This window comes from Trichechus manatus, unplaced genomic scaffold (assembly GCF_000243295.1).
Source record: "Trichechus manatus latirostris isolate Lorelei unplaced genomic scaffold, TriManLat1.0 scaffold00191, whole genome shotgun sequence".
Taxonomy (NCBI): Eukaryota; Metazoa; Chordata; class Mammalia; order Sirenia; family Trichechidae; genus Trichechus; species Trichechus manatus.
In genome coordinates, this window is record NW_004444127.1 from 2613790 (window position 1) to 2631258 (window position 17469).

The window sequence follows — 17469 nt, forward strand, 5'->3', positions numbered from 1 at the left end:
AGACTAGGAAGGTGGGTTACAGTGCAAGTTCTGGAATCTCACTGCCTGTGTACAGTTCTGGCTCTGCTGCTTCCTAGCTGTATCACTTTGGGCAAGTCAGCCCTCTGGGCTTCAGTTTCCTCCTCTGTTAATTGGATATCAGCACCTATCTCACAGGGTTACAAGAAAGAAATGAAATATGTGTAAAGCACTTAAAACATTCTCTAGTATATAGTAAGTGCTCAGTAAACGTTAGCCGTTTTTGTTGCCGTTATTATTATTTTTGGAATTTTCTCAAGAGAAGAAACAAGCAATACAACTGACCATGGAATCTGGAGGGACATCCAAATACTTATAAATGACAATAAGTGCTTTTAAGAAAAGACCAATAGGCACTCTGCAATATGTACCTTGAGAAAATGGGAAAAACTACTTTAATTGTGAATGGAAACCATCTACTAATCTAACTCAAGAGTACGGTTCTTTGGGAGTCTAGATTTCCTCTCCCTAGCAGGACTTTCCATCCTTTGCTAGAGAACTTTTCTCAACAGATTTCACATTTGTAAACAACTGCCTGGTAGAACACAACCCCTATATTCAAAGGTATCTGTAAGTGAAATCAGGTCATTTGGGGTCAGACTTCTCTGGTATAAAGGAGGGAACAGGAAATGAAGGTAAACAGTTACTGAAGACAATGAAGGGAAAAAAGAAAAACACCACACAGCTGTTCAAAAAAAAAAAGGCTAAATGTCAAGAAAATAAGACATTTGCCTGGAGCAGAGGAGCAGAAGGTGCTGTGTTGGGTGGTAGAAGTAGATATCTGAAACAATGAAGGGTAGAGGAGAGCTCTGTAGTGTTGCCTGGGGGCAAGCTTCCACATGTCATCAGCCAAGTCACACAGAAGCACCAGGCAGGAAGAGCCATGGGGCCATGGGGGTCTGTTTAACAACTAGGGCCAGATCCTCCTCAGATGAGGTTGTCAGGAGACTATGATACAGTCTGCTCCCCAACCAGCCCTGGGCCTACAGAGTCCTGGTGTCTGCCAGAGAAATCATGAAGGTTTCTGGATTTCTAGGCCTTGGTGTTGGGTAAAGGATCTTACTTAGGGGAGGCCAGACGCCATGACCTATCAGCTGTCACAGCAGCTTGGATAGAAATCGCTAAAATAAAGCTTGCAACATTCTTCCAGCTTGACAGGCCACTGCCTCACACAGATCCCTCCGTACCTTTAACCACCACATGGCCCAAATTTCCCAAAACAGAACACTATTTTGAATAGAGATGCTTATTACAGATAGATTTAAATGTGGTTTGATTTCTATACCTTTTATGCCTTCACATACATAAATTTACAAGTTGGCCATTGTGGGGAGTGTGGTGCAGAAATAACCCTTGTCAGAAAAAAATATAATAATTCTGCTTTGTTTCCTTCTCTAGAGACTTCCCAAAAGCAGCAGCACACACCGTGCTTCGGAGCCTGGTCACGTCATGCCTCAGAGCCCCAAAACACTGGCCACTAAGCTATTCAGTCATCATAAAACTGCCTCAGCTGGGCTTGCCTGGCCCATTTTCTGTTCTGTGTAGCTTTCTGAACCAGCTCCATGGGTCTCTTGTCCCTCCTCCTTCCTTGGAAGATTCCACAGTGCCTGGAAGCTCCAAGTGCTGTCAGTCACAAAGGGTTGGAGAGGTGTGCATTAAGCTCCTAATTAAATCACAGGATCTGCCTCATGAGTATCTCACCAACTGAAACTCAAACAAGACACCTTTATCATTCAATTAAAAAGATGGCCAGAATCCAATTGCTGGATTAAGAAGCAGCTGGCTTAAACAAATAATTTAAAAAAAAAAAAAAGGTTTGAAGGACTTGGGCACATGCAAGAGAAAGCATTTTCTTCAACATAGTAGAGTTTGCTGCCTTGAAGTTAGGAACTGAGTACAGGACTACAAAGCAGAGTTTTCAGCCGGATGTCAAGATGCCATCATATCAACACAGGTAAAGAGGGAGGAAGCTTCATCTGGCTCCCTGGCCCTTCAAATTTTCAACATCCACCAAAACATTTCCTTACCTGCTAGGACCCTGTTAACAGAAGAGTGAGTAGCCAAGCCAGGCTGTCCACGTTCATGAAAAATCCCAGCATAAGGCAAGTACTCAGGCAGCAAGAAACGCCTACAAGAAGGAATCATGTGTGAAAAGCCTACTAAAAACTACCATAAAACAAAAATCAAACCCATTGCCGTCGAGTCGATTCTGATTCATAGAGACCCTACAGGACAGAGTAGATCTGCCCCACAGGGTTTCCAAGGAGTGGCTGGTGGATTCGAACTGCTGACCTTTTGGTTAGCAGCCAAGCTCCTAACCACTGCGCCACCAGGGCTCCACCATAAAACAAAAGGGATGTATTATCTACCTACCCTCACAAATCAGGGGTAAGGGACCCAGTGAACCTAAGGAATCCACAGCAGCCCACAAAGGAATAAAAATTCCAAGGATCTGTTCTTTCATAGATCTATATCCTCTTCCTGCCCTTCCTTCTAAAGTTTCCCAGGGCTTACTCTTAAACAGGATGCTCCCACTGCCACTTTTCTTTCTTTTTATTGTGGCCAACTGTCTCCTGTCAAGTCTCTAGGTGGCAGGGCTAGATTGTAGGCTCACTAGGAAATAATACCAGATATGGACTATCCAAAGACCAGAAACTAGATTTAAAAACTAAATTCTAGGCTTTCATAAAGGCTCCCTCTGTGGCAAACTGCCCAGTTCTTACCTGGGGACAAAGCGTCCAAGTGAAGGTGCAGACATCCGGGCATTGCGGGGAGCTCGGTGCCTGGATCTGTCACCATTGTCCCTGGAGAAAACAAAAAGACTACACATAAGAATCACTAAGGCAAACACCCCCAAAACTAAAATCCTACACTTAGGAGAAGACCCCACAGAAATGAGTCATTGGTTGCTCAGTAATTTGGGTGACACACTGATAACTACATTTGTGAAGCCCCACAACTAAAAGATTTACAAGCATTTATCGACAGTTCAGTAAGAAGGGAGAGGATTTTTCTGGAGCTAATGTGGTCTCTGAAAACTGTAGCATCTGATATTGGAGTCAAGTTTAAATCTTCCAAGGCATCTGAAATGGATATATGTATATGTAAACTTCCTTTTCTAGACTGAAAAATGCAAAGAAACTTTGGGTTTTGGGGCTCTTGAAGGAAGAAAAAATTCCCCCATCAATTTCACTCAACAATTGGTATCTTTAAATGAATCTGTTTAGGTCCTTGATGTGGAAAAATCAGTGATAAGTGAAATAAAAACAATACAAGAAAAAGATTGGACAGTCCCTTCTTTTAGAGACTAAAAACAGACAATGATGAACAATATTAGAAAATGTAATCCTAAGGCAGGTCATTTGAGTAAAAAAAAGAAAAAAATTCTAGGTGTTTTCTTTATGGACTATTAAGTTCTTCTACCACTTTTTCTCTATTCTTATCATGATCCATCCTAAGGCTTTCTAGTATAGTCTCTAAGGACTTGGATAAAAGTGCTAAAAGATTACATAGTACGTATACATGAGTGCTCACAAACCCCACAGCAATAGTAATAACCATTTATTTGAGGATGATGAAACTTCACGTTGCTCATTTCAGACACGTCATCAGGAAAAACCAATCCCTAGAAAAGGACATTATGTTTGGTAAAGCAGAGGGTCATCAAAAATGAGGGAAAGCCTCAATGAGATACACTGACGCAATAGCCACAATAAACGGTTCAAACATATCAAAGATCATGAAGGTGGTGCAGTATTGGGCAACGTCTCATTCTGTTATACATACGGTCACCATAAGTCACAGCTGATTTGATGGAAACTAACAACAACAGACTGCAAGTGTCATTACAAGCATTATTCATGTTATGCCATTTAAACCGTTTAACTACCCCACGAGCTATTATTAGCTATGTTTTACAGAAAAGAAAACTAAGGACCAGACAGGCAAAGTAAAATGCCCAAGGTCATGCAAGTAAGTGGTTGAGGCAGGAGTCAAGGAAGATCTGATTTTGAAGCCTCTGCTCTTTCCACCACACCTCACTGCTTCCCAAAGGAAAAGAAAGGAAAGTGGCTTCACATGGCTTAGCTTCTGATGCATCAAAGGAACAATAAGCCAAAGGGCACAGGCTGGATGGAGCAGTTAATTAGCTGCTTAACCAACTCCACAAAATAAATGAACCTCTGAGAGCTTGAATTGGAGTGTTTTCTGAATTTTCCCTTTGGATTATCTTCAAATCAATGAGATTATCTTCAAACTGGCTCTGGAACCAAAGTTAAGACAATACACCAGCTTTCAAGTGGGCCAGTGGGAGTTTTACAAGCCAGAAACAAAAGCCTATGAAGGCTTTTATATCTTGGTGGAGTTGGATGCTGAGCATTAAGAGACAAATCAATACTAGGGGTCCTGGTAGCTGATCCATTGAAAAGCCAATACATGGTCTTTACTTTCCCAAAACAAAAAGTACACTATTATTTTCCTTAATATATCATATTCCTTTGAAATGAAACTCTACAGATGAAGGGAGAAGCAAGGAGAGAGAGATAAGACCATATGGAAAGTAAAAAGGGGATAAAAGAGAACAATGAGTGAGATGGGAAGGCAGAGAGGGTTAGGAGCTGGTTAAATGGACATGGGGAATCGGGATGGAAAGGAGGAGTGTGCTGTCACAGTATGGGGAGAGCAATTAGAGTCACATAACAATATATGTATAAATTTTTGTATGGGAAAAAATCAAATAAAAATAAAGAGAACAATGAGATCAGAAGTTCTTGACCAACAGACTGCAGTCACTGGGGAGCTCCAAAACTATTAAAAGTCTTGGTAGGCACATGCACAAAAAGCAGTAGCTGAATACCAAAAAATAAGATGGCTCCCAAATCAAACATACTATTATTTTTCAAATATACTTAGATTCCAGTTATGATTAGTCCTAACACATTTAAAAGTACAATTAAATTCATGACAGCTTTTCAACATTGCATGTTTTACTTATCAATGGGCACTTAAAGTACAATTAATAGTAATGAGAAGGGTTAGAAACTATTTTAAAGCTAAAAAGGGTCCTAAGCCTCAAAAAGGATGAAAACTAAACTAGAAAAAATCACTGTGAAGCAAATCCAATCACTTTATTCTACAGCTGTGAGAGCTGGTCTTCCCAGAATCACACTGGAGTAGACAGTTTGCTTCTACAAGGTCTAAAGCCAAGTCTGTGATCCACTTTCCTCTGGTCAATGAACAGTAGTCTATGTGCTGTTAGCAAAGCTGAACAGTAGGCAAGGATAAGCCAACGCACCAGATAGTACTGATCAGCAGTTGCCAAAATCCTAAGATGATACTCACAGAGTCTGGGGAAAAGACACAAGGAGACAACTTAGAAAAATGGAAAAACACGGGCAGGAATGGAGAAATTTTGGGCTCCTACAACATACCACAAACTTATTTTCTTTGTTATTTAAACCAAAAAACAATCAACTTCTTTCTAATTTAGTTTCTCCCTACATTTAAAAAAGGAGAGGGAGACTACACATGGCAGATAATAGCTTTATAGTGTTTAGAGATCGCTGGAGGATACATAGAAAAATACAATGAGATCAGCTTGCTCCAATACAAGCAAAGTCTCAGACAAAAGGCACCATAAACAAGAGGCAATATATTAAGTGAGTGGAGATGCATATGCTGGTCTTCAGGCTTATTTAACATCTTGGTTAATGATGAGTAGGGACTAAATGGCATCTCAATAAAATGTGCAGATGACTTCAAACTGAAAGTACAGAGAACTCTAGCAAAGAAAGAGAACTGACAGAAAAGAACCCAGAATAATTAGAAAAATGTGAAATGTGGAGCAAACACACAAATGTGACACTGCCTATGGAAGTGGGAAAGCGCTGAGAGTTCTAAGAAAGAGCAAAGGAATTACAGGTACTTAAGATAATGATGTACTTAGAAAACTATACAGAGTCTGCCACTCTGTTCAGTGCTTTTACCAGGTCAACATAAGCAAGGCTCCATGAGATGAAGGAGGTAAACCAAATTTGACAAGACACTGAATATGAGTGGAGATGTCTGCCAGATAGACAGTGGGAGAGAGGCAAACCCAGAGATAGTTTACCTTAGGAAGAGTGGAGAGTGCTAAATACTGGGGCCTAACATAGCATAAGCAAGAGAAAGATGTGGCAGGCTGCTTCTGTAAAGATTACAGCCTTGGAAATCCTATGGGGGCAGTTCTACTCTGTCCTATAGGGTCACTATGAGTTGGAATTGACTTGACGGTAGTGGGTTCGGTTTGGTTTGGTAACATAACACAGCCCAAGCCCTTTCCAAGGGGGACTTAAACAAACAAAAAACAGTGAAGATCAGAGTGTGCAAATAGGTTGTTATTGCTCCTCCATCACAAAAGGACTCTTTCTCACAGAATACTTTTCAGGGAAACACCAGAGAAATCCTCATCAATTTCATCAGCCAGAAGCTGCCTTTAAGCCAGCAGGATAGGAGCCGGCTGGGTTATTAATGGCTTTTCCAGTTGCTGAACTCTGTGCATCTCTGATTAACTCTCAGAGGGGCATTTGCGAAGGGGAGGGGAAAAATAAGTGAGACTTTACAAGGAAAAAACACCCTTCAAGAAATCAAGCATCCAAGACAAGTACCAAAAACAAGAAGATGCATCTCTAGAACAAGGGAAAAACACAGCAGCAACTCTTCTGCTAAATGCCTGGGATTAATTGCCTCAGACAGAGGCTATAATTTAAGGAACGAAAAATACAACCGCAGACTGCTGTCTGAGTTCTGACACAGTCAGGCCGTCATTGCTCCTCAGTGACAAACGGCTCTGACTCGGCCTTTATAAATGAAGCTCTTTCAGCAAGAAGCTCAAAAGGTCATTGCCCTCTTGACAGCACAAAGTTGACTGCTGAAAATTAGACTACTAAAAAACAAAAAAAATACTTGCTTCCCCGTGCTTCTCTCTTTCTACTCAATCTCCAGATTATAGAAGGCCTAGTTGTTACTCTTTATCCCTGGATGGCACAGTAATCTTGCCCATTACTGAGTAAGAACACCATTCTTTACTCGGGGCTGTTAGCTGGAAACCTAGGCCCCAGTTTCTTCTTCTAAAGACTGTACACAACATGTAAGGGCTCAGATTTCTGGGAGGAAGGCACAGTCCCAGGTGATATCATCCAAAAGGGATATCTAATAGCATAGGTCTCCTGGGATGGCAGAGCCTTAATTTTTCTCCAAGGGATAGTAATATAAGAGATAGTTTAAGATAATTGACACAAGTTTTTTTCCTTCTTTATTCTACCTTCTAATTTCATCTGCATACATTATGCAAATCCATATTCCTACTGTACTTTTTTTCCCTGGTTGTTTAATTCATCCTTCCTGTATTTTCCCATTCTCGGTCCAAGCACAATCCAAACATATTCTATTTTCTTTCTCTTCTTCTGCATTCACCACAACGTAGCCCATAGGTATTCATACATATTTTATTTGCCCAGAAACAGTACTAATTCTAGAGTCACCAAGCAATATTATACATTTCTAAGCAATAGGCTCAAAATCCTTGGTTAAAGAGCTAAAATTCTGGTAGGCATGTATAGATTTTACAAATATACTGGGGCACTGCAAGTACCAGATATCCTATTCCCAAGACTTGAGCAGTCTCCTTACTTTTCTTAGACTTTCCATTATTCTACCTCTGGTGAATACAAGGGAAATTCTTCTTCCAAGGTAGTTAACTTCAACAAAGAACCAAGATTCTTGGGGCTAAAAGAAAAGTCAGAGATTATCTAATCTCACTTTACAGATCACACAGTGAGGCCTAGGGAGGGAAAGTGATTTGCCCAAAACCATACGCAAATCGCAGGCTAAGCCAAAACTAGAGCCCAAGGCTCTTCCCTAGTCAATACTTGTCAAGCTGTGGGGCTAGTGGGCAATGACAAGTAATCCCAGTTCCAATCATTGCTGTTCTAGGAATCACTTGCTATTTATAAACTTAGTTCAAAATTGACTCCAGGGAGAGTAAAAAAAGGACTTGGCACTATTCTATTTGAAGAAGTAGGAAGTGAGACAGCTGAGCTCTCAGGTAGTTCATTCCCCTAGGAATATTCACCAACAGCCCCTTCTCTTAGAAACAGCAAGACCTCTTACAACCAATATCTAAAATGCAGCCCTCATAAGTCCTTGCATATACTACATCCGCTGCTGTCTAACTGGTTTTCCTACATCCATCTACCTGCCATTTTAGTTCCCCCAAACCAATGCTCTCAGTTAGCTGCCTAAAATGCAGATCAAATTATGGCTGCCCTCAGATAAAAATAAAGTCCAAACTTCTCAACCGGGCATTCCAAGTCCCTGACAGTTCAGGCCCCTTTCTGATCCTCTTTCTCATATTACAAACATTTCACAGCTCTAGGCACAGATTAGTCAGGCTCCCTCAATAAACCCTGTAAATCCCCTCCCAAGATTTCAGATGGCAATAGCTACTCTTCCCTTTCTTGGCTACAAGTGCTGTATTTGTTATTAAATACTAGTCACGGGCTCCCACAGAAGTCCTGGAAATTCCAGGCACAGGAGAGGACAGAAGCACATACCGTATTTTACGCAAATAATGCACACCTTCTACACGTGTTTGCCAACCACGCCCTCCCCCTGGTGAGACATTTTCATAAGCGCTGCTATACCAATTTTTTTTACATGTTGCTGTAAAAAAATTAGCACAGCGCACATACAAAAATACCTCATGGGAGGAGGGTGCAGTTGGCAAACACATGTAGAAGGCACACGTTATTTGCATAAAACATGGTACTACCAAGGACATGTAGCTTCACTCTGTGGAAATTTCTAGCGAGGAGAACCTGAAGCAAATAGATGAGTCGTACAAAGTTAATCAGGATTTCATCTACAGATGATGATTAGAGGGGTAGTATCTGGTTTCTAACATAGTTTAGCTATGACTCAACTAAAATTTTTTTAAAACTTTTTTCAAAAGGGCAGATAAAGAACATCAAATTGTGAATAAAGAGCAAACAATATCCCCTATGATGAAGTGATGGCAGAGGTGAGGTTGGAACATTTAGTGACAGCCTTCAGAACTCTATTCAGCTACACCATCCACCAAGATCTTTTAAGAATTTCCTTGTCAAAAGTATCTAGCATCAGTACCATAAAAGGAGAAGCACTCTCTCCATGAGACTCCTCTGCACATGTGTATGTGGTAGTGCTAGATCACACCAAATTACGGAGACAGAACCCACCTCTGGTCCTCAGAAATGATTGTTGTAATACTCACAACTAAACACTTCTGCATATTTGGTCACGATATGGCTCTCTGGGTAAAGGGGACTCAAAGACAGCCAGGCCAGGCAAATTATAAGAGTTAAGAAAAGAAACGTAACAGACCTGAAGAGACTTCATTTTCAAAGCAAGACTAGAATTCTCACTGAGATGTTTTCCCAAGGCAGAAATCCAAAGTACAGCTGAGCATCACAACTGTTAATGAAGGACTTGTTTTCTTCTGTGCTAGAACAATTTTCAATAATTTGAATATAATAACTTAATGGCTGGTATACATGGTGAAGATAACCTGAAGCTTCTTTATTTCCAACTGTTACTATTAGCAAGGACTTTGCTCAGGGTATCCTTCCGCCCTAGAAGGCAAAACAGCTACAGAAAGAGTCCCTTTTAGTGAGGCAAGAAGGGCAGGAACGTGAGCTGGGGATGATTCTAGGATTGTAATTATATTTAAAACAACTGATAAAACGGGGAAGAAGGGCAGTTGGAACAATAGTCATAAAGGGGCACACACTATCTTTTGCAGCAGGCCTTAGCAATTTCTGGGACACAGCACTTAACCTGGGCTCCATAAGTCTCCCTCTCTCTTTCCAGAGGGATAGTGAAAATGAAAATGGGAGTTTATTTGTCATCTGCATTCTAGCAGGTGGTCTGGGCTCAAAAGTAGGCAGACAGCAATGTCAGGGGCAGGCACATCTTTACCCTGCTTGTGAACATCTTTATGCAAAGACAGCTGCTGAGGGCTTCAGGAGAGACCTGCTGACAGCAAGTTTCTGGATGTCCTGTTTCTGCATTTTGATAAACACAGGGACCCTGCAGTCTCAATCCTCTCTGCAGACAAGATGAATGGCAGGAGGAGATGTCTGCCTGGGAAGATGGTCATTAATCCAGACCACAAAAGAACAGAAAATTTAACCTGATGCTGACCAATCTCCAAAACCATCTTCCCTAGAGACAAATTTCGATAGTCTTATTCTACAGTAAGCTCATGGAAGGGCTCAAATATGGCTGTACATCATTTTTAAAGGGTTTTAAATCTGCAGGACAATAAAAGTCAGACACTAAATATGTTTCTTTCTATTCCCTAATCTTAGACATGTCTATGATTTGGTCAAGTCTCAGTAACCTCTTTTAGAAAAATACCATAATGGAGTAAATAACCATCTCACTGGGTTACTGGAAGGATTAAACAAGATTAAAAATATGTATATATAATGTATATGAATATTTTTACACATATTATATACATAACATTTTATAAGATATAAATTAATAACATACATACGAAAATACTAGTATACCTGATACCTTTCATTAAATAGATGATGGAAGGGAACCAAAAAAGATAGGATCTGGGTAATGGCTCCTTTGGTTTTCTAGGTACTCTATATACATGGACAGGAGGAGCCAAAGAATGGCAGAAAGATCAATGAATTAGCAAATGGGAGGAGGGTGAAGAGGTCAAAGCAGGGTAACTAATGCAGGCATACGATGTGCTGTGAAGGTGAGAAAGCCCACAGAAGAACAGTATCTCTTATTGGCACCCAGTTAGGAGGATTCCAGGCCACATCAAAGTTACCTGGTTCTCTGTACCTGAAAGTGCTATGATTTATGACTGTACAAGCCTCTAACTTTCCTTCTAGTTGTCAAGCTAAGGAAAAGTACTGTTGTTGTCGTTAGTTTCTATCAAGTCAGCCACTGACTCATGGCAAACCCACACACAACCGAATGAAATGCCACCTGGTTCTGTGCCATCCCCGTGATCAGTTGCAAATTGGACCACTGTGAGCCACTGGGTTTTCACTGGCTAATTTTTGGAAGTAGATTCTTCCTAGTCCATCTTAGTCTGGAAGCACCACTGAAACCTGTTCAGCATCACAGCAATATTCAAGGGTCCAATGACATAAGAGTTGTAGCTGCACAAGAGATGCATTGGCTGGGAATTGATCCCAGGTCTCCCACGTGGAAGGTGAGTATTCTGCCACTGACAAAATTAAAATGGGCTGGTTCTTGTCTAATTTCTTACTACCACCCTCCTCAGAGCACCTAGAAATTAAGAGCAGAGGAGCCAACACAAGCAGCACTCAGTTTACAACGGGGAGGGGAGCAGGGAAGAAGAGAGAAAGAACGAACAGACGGTAAAACAGTATAAATCAGCCAGCAACATCCTTCACTAGAAGACCTGGACTGCTAATATTAGGTGACTAATCCACAGCTGCTATTAAAAACAAGATTACAGTCTGCATCAGCCCAAAAAGAAAGACAAACACCCAGGGGAGGGGCTTTGGGAAGGGTATTAAAGAAATCAGCTCGTCCTTATTAACCAGGGAGCAATACAAGCCCCCTAGGAGAAAAACGGGTAGTCAGTGCATGAAAGGTGAAGAAGTAAATGTAAACTCAGGTCGTGCTGAAGCCAGGGGGGAGGCGAGAGCACAGGTGGGCTGTGGGGAGCACAAGGAGGAGGCAGTCTGACACAGGAAAATTGAGGGGGAAGGAGGGGGAAAGGGAGGAGGTGGTAGCAGAAGAAAAGGAAGGTAAGATGAGAACAGAACATTTTAAACTAACCCAGAACTCCACTGTGAAGGACAAGTCACGAGGCAAGATAAAGCTCAAAGGCATGAGCCCCACATTTCACCACTGAAAAGAGGTAACACAGCCTTCCAAGCGTGCATGGAAAGAGGGCTAGGCAGTCCAAAGCACTGACTCCCAGGGCTCTACAGGATTATAAAGTCACCCAGGCTTTTCAGCAGCACCAAGTCTCAGCAGCCTCAGCATGTATGTTTAAACAGCTTCCCTGAATAGACCTCAGTGCTAGAAAAATAATGCCTACCCCTCACTGCCAGTATATGCATCCACCTTCCCTAGAGTAGACAGAAGGGAGAATGACGCAAGCTGAGGATCTGAGGGTAGCTGGGCTCGGCTCCTGAAGTTGGTGACAGAGGACCACCACCCCTGCTCGCTTGGCCACCCCAAGCTGCTTCAGGGCACCCCCACATTTCTTTCACATCTACATCTTACTCAGACAAATAAACCTCCCATTTAGTCTTCCTTGCTACCAACTATGCAATTGCTAGTGTGTTTATCATAGCATTAGAAAGGCAAATTGGTACAAAGGTTGTTCCCACCTCCTTAATCCTCTCTGTCAAAGAAATTTCTCAAACAATCATAAAGCTCTGTTGCAAGATGGTCCTGAGCTTTCCACTCATTTCAAAAAAGAGGAAGAAGGTCGAGAAGCGGCAAGAACTCGTAAGACCCCAGATCTGACTGAGCTATGTCAAGATGGGGGGGGGGGGTGAAGGGAAATGACTGACGGGCTGCAATATTCTAATACTGGCAGCAAAAAAGGAGGGAGGAAAACCCACTTAACTACTCTTTTCTCTGTCGTGTTTTGCATGTTTGAGAAAAGCAAAACATAGGAATCAAAATAAGAGCGAAATGTGCAATGTGAAACAGGCCAGGAAAGGTGAGGAGCAAGAGAATAAAGAATGCAAAACCCAGCAGTAAGGTTGGGGAGAATGAATTCTGGAGCCTGGAGCTGACTGTTGCTTTAGCAGAGCCCTCTATCACCCTCAACAACCACTCAAAAAGGCCAGTGGAAGCAAAGACCACTCAACCCACTACATTAATGTGACAGGAAACCTTCAAAGGCCCCCTATGGAAGAGGGGCAGTAGACTGAGAAAGGTTAGGCAAGGGATCTGTTGCTGTCCACAAGTTGATTCCGACTCACAGCAATCCTACAGGACAGAGAAGAACACCCAGAGGGTTTCCTAGGCTGTAATCTTTATGGGAGCAGATTGCCAGGTGTTTTCTCCTACCCAGTAGCTGGTGGGTTCGAACTGCTAACCTTCAGTTTAGCAGCCCAGCACTTAACCATTGCACCTTCAGGGCTCCTTCAGGCAAGGGAGTACGACCTCAAAAAACCAGTCTGATCAAGGGTACCAAGACAGAGAATCCTCCTTCAAGGCATATCCAAGTATTTTCTTCATTTTTAATCTCCATACTTACTCTGCATATGAGCACAAACACCAACCCTGCTGGCTACCTGATGGTGCAAGTACAGCCCATGAGAAGTATTTCCATGGTTAACGTATATGCAAAAGAGAAATAAAAATGTTGCCCAAAGAGCAGCAGCCATCTTCTCCCACTCTGGCCTGGGGCTCAGTGGGCTGTCTCTGCCCACAGGCTCCGGTGAATCAGCAATGCAACTGCCAGAGGTGGGAGTGCCCTGGGCATTTTCACCCTCTGTCCCTTACCCATCCTATTACTCATAAATAATAATTTAGGACTTTGAAGCAAGAAAGCCAATCATCCTGGCTCACATAGTAGCCAGCTTGGAAGAACTCACAGCTTGAGTGGAGAGGGAAGAAAGCAAGCTGAGTATGTACTTACTCAAAGTCCTCAAACTCCAAGTCGGTTCCCTCTACGGATGGACCCTGGTTCTCTGAGGAAGAGGAAGAGGTGGAAGAACGGAGACGGTTCTGTTGGTAGCGCATAGAGCGCTGGCGAATACTGTCTCTCCGTGAGAGATACTGGATCATCCTCTGGGCGTAGTATGCAGCAGGAGATAATCTGAGAGAGAGAGATGGACAAACACAAACTAGCACTAAGTGGGGAATACCGGGAAAGACAGTACATCCAACTCTCCCATGACATCTCCCTGCTGAGGCAAACTCCAGAGACTTGAAAAATAAAGGGCATTTAACTCACCAGGAGGTTTGTACTGCAGAACACGCTTATCAGGCTATTGCCAGTGTTTCTGTTCTGAGATAAGACAAATTGGCTGTTTAACCAGTCATTATCTGATCAAGACCTGCCCCCTTCCAAGAAGATAACACTGGACCTTTCTTTTTAGCTCCTTAAGGGACCCCTTTTAGCTTCTCAGGATGCCCTTTATACAGATTCATAGCTTTTCCTCAATCAGGATTCATCCTCAAAACATAAGAAATGAAAGGGACCTCAGCAATCACCTACATATCATCTATTCTTTCATCTTATAGATGAGAAAACAGGCCAGAGATGGTAAACCATTAACAAAGGCATCTACAGGCATCATCTTCACCGGGACTTCTTTCATCTCCAACAAATATACACAGCTCCAAATTTGTCCTGTCTCCTTAAAATGACCTCTTTGAATCTCTTAACCCTCCCTTACCGATTATTCATAAACATCTGTAACATGGAGAAAACATACAGGGTAGAGATTGAGAGTAAAAATATACTTGGGAGAAATGAAGTTCTAACAGAGAAAAAGAGATTTTTCTATGTCTTACAATCATAGTATTAGAGGCTCCATGGCGACTGAGCAATACAAAAGGTAAGAGTCATTCATTTTTCTTCTCCCTTCCTATGGCTATTCTCAGTAAATAATTAGTCTGGACCTGTATCTTCAAACTATGACTTTAGTATCTTGATACTCCATGACAACTTCTAGTATTCTATACAATTCCCCACATTTCTTTCTTTCTCAAGTCTATCGTCCATCTCTCACAACACTGCTATAATGATCTGAGGCTGTAAACTGAGAAGGTGAGAGAGAAACAGTAATAGAAAAATATCTTATGTGATAATATTAAATGGAGTACTAAGGAATTTCAAGATTTAAGACCTGCCTGAGGCACACACTTTGACTCAGTAATTTCAACAGGAATTTTAGCTACAGAAACATACAAGGATACAAAGACAGATGTAGGAAGAAGTTCATTTGCAACATTGTTAGCAAGAGAGAAAAACTGGGAAACAACCCAAATGCCCATCAACAGATTAAATAAATTATATCCATACAAAGAAACACTATGTAGCTATTAAAAAGAATAAAGTATCTCTATATACTAAAAAGAAAAGCGCTACAAAATAAAATCTTAAATGGGGGGGAAAATAGAAGAATTGTGTATATATATTACTATGTACACAAAAATATGTATTTCTATAATTAGAGATAAAACTAAAAGGAAACAGCAATCATAATGAGTATTTTGGGGACCTTTATACTTCATGCACTTCTATAATGTTTCAGTATAAAAAGAAAAAAAAGCATATATCTTTTGTTATTTTTTTTTTTTTAAAAAGACAATCTGATTGAGATGGAAATATAAATAGTCCTACCCAAATGATACGAAAACTATTTACAAACATCTTGCAGCCTGACTTTTTCATATCCCTGGCCATATCCTCAGTAAGTCCACTGACCCAGGCCAAAGAAGATTCTGCAGTCAGCTGCTAAGGAACTGAGATCTAATCTGAAATGCCTGTCATCAGAGGTATTGTCCCTCTGACGAACCATCAAATGGAATTCCCAAGCAGCCTGGCTGACAATCTTTGGAACTCAAAATGTCTGTGTTATGGAACAATATGCTGCATCTGGTACCACTGAATTCAAATTATCTTTGTATAGCAGGTGGGAATGGGTTACACAGATGACTTGGTCAAGATAATGAGGGTATAAGAATTACTTCTTAAAAGCCTCAATGAGTGGAACTTTCATTATCCTTCTGGGACCCTGTTCTCATGCATTTTGCAAGGATAAATCACAGAATTCTAAATTTTCAACAGAGAGAAGTCAATACTCCTGAGTTATTCCTGTATCTACCAAGTATATAAAAATCTAGCAGAAGTCAAGTAATTGTTGGTTAAATTGTCAAGTCAATCAGACTGGAAAAGAATGTAACAAGAGAAAAGTTTCAAGACAAGAATGAACATCAGTTTTTTGGAACTGTTCTTGAAAAGTGACCATAAATACACTCATTCATTCCTTGGTTGACAGCCTACCCTAACTAATGGAAAAAATATAGTATTATTGGTAATAGAGTTAGTAATAATAATGCTGCTGCTGACGATAATAAACAAAGACTGTCTTTTTATGTAGGGACACAATTTCAGTCCTAAGTAACCCTAATAGTTTAATTTCACTATTAGACAGGGATTCCCTAGGCTATGAAACTATACATCAATGGTTTAAAAAAAAAAACTCCTAACACATTATTAAATACAAATACATTCCAGCCTCATCCTTTTAGGTATCCAGAGGGGAATTAAGGATCTGAATGCTGAGAAATCTCACAAAGATTTTCACCTATATATATGGTATATAGTAAAGTTTAAGAGGAAAAAGAAATTAAACCACCAGTAATGAGGTAACACTCATCATCCTACTGAAGAGCTTAGAAAAATCATCAGACAACCCTAAAGTGTCCCAGGTGAAAATCTAAAACGTTTAAATAAATCCTCAAGTTTTCTTCAAAAAGGAACACTTTCCCCTTTAAAAAACCTATTTTGTGTTCAAAGGGAAAATGTAAAAATATCAACCCACAAAGTATGACACTTTCTGATGAAAAGATCAGAGTAGGAATAAATAAGACTTATTACATGAGAAGAGACCAAATAAGGATCTTCGTCTTTAAGAATCACCATTCAAATTGCCAGGTCAAAAACCCTATTGTGGCCCTAAGAGAACTTCTTGCTACAGAACAGTTTCTTTATCTCAGTGTTTCAGAGTATTTCACTCATGCCAAAAATTTCCTTCCCTCATTTAGGGGTTGTATTCAGACCAGATTAGAAGCTAACATAAATCCCTTGCTTCAATTATCATCTAAATTGCCTGCCTGTTTCAAAGAAGTCATCAATTCCCATGTTCCCTGATCCTTGGATTTGCCGTTTTTGGAGTATGAAAAAGGAAGTAAGAGCACAATGAGGAATCTTTTCACTAGTATCACGGAAAGAGTGCTCAGTATCATGACATAAACGTGGCAACAACAAAATCATTTAATATTCTTGGTGGATTTGAAATTTTTAAGCAAAGCTCATTTAGCTTTATCTGACCTATACTGCTAACTTGCCAACCCCACCACTATAAATTCCCCTTTTCTTTGGCAAAGCGTCACAATGTGTTCTAGATTAAATGAAGTTAGGTCACTAACAGAATCAGTAAATTCAGCTCTGGCAACCCCAAGGGGCTGCTCTCTACAGGTAAGCATTATACACCAACTCAACACCCTATTCTTGGTCTCAGTTACCAGTATCAGGATAGTGTGGGCCTTGAACTCATCTGAATTTCTTTTTTATCTCTTCAAGAACTTTTCAAATGTCTCCTAACCAGTGTAAAGCAAGCACATCAATAAAATGCCACCTTGTTCCATTCAGTTACTTTCTTCACTCATCTCTTC

At 40.9% G+C, this 17469-nt stretch overlaps 1 protein-coding gene across 4 annotated transcripts in view; it reads right to left on the minus strand.

Annotated features, from left to right (window-relative positions):
• AMBRA1 (autophagy and beclin 1 regulator 1) overlaps nt 1-17469 on the minus strand; it is a 179163-nt gene that overhangs the window by 82069 nt on the left and 79625 nt on the right. For all 4 annotated transcript variants that reach the window (XM_023741818.1, XM_023741816.1, XM_023741817.1 and 1 more), the window contains 3 exons: nt 13700-13879; nt 2742-2822; nt 2046-2146 (listed from right to left, as the gene is read on the minus strand). In XM_023741818.1, the coding sequence (XP_023597586.1) occupies nt 2046-2146; nt 2742-2822; nt 13700-13879 (362 nt within the window). The remainder of the gene's footprint in view (nt 1-2045; nt 2147-2741; nt 2823-13699; nt 13880-17469) is intronic.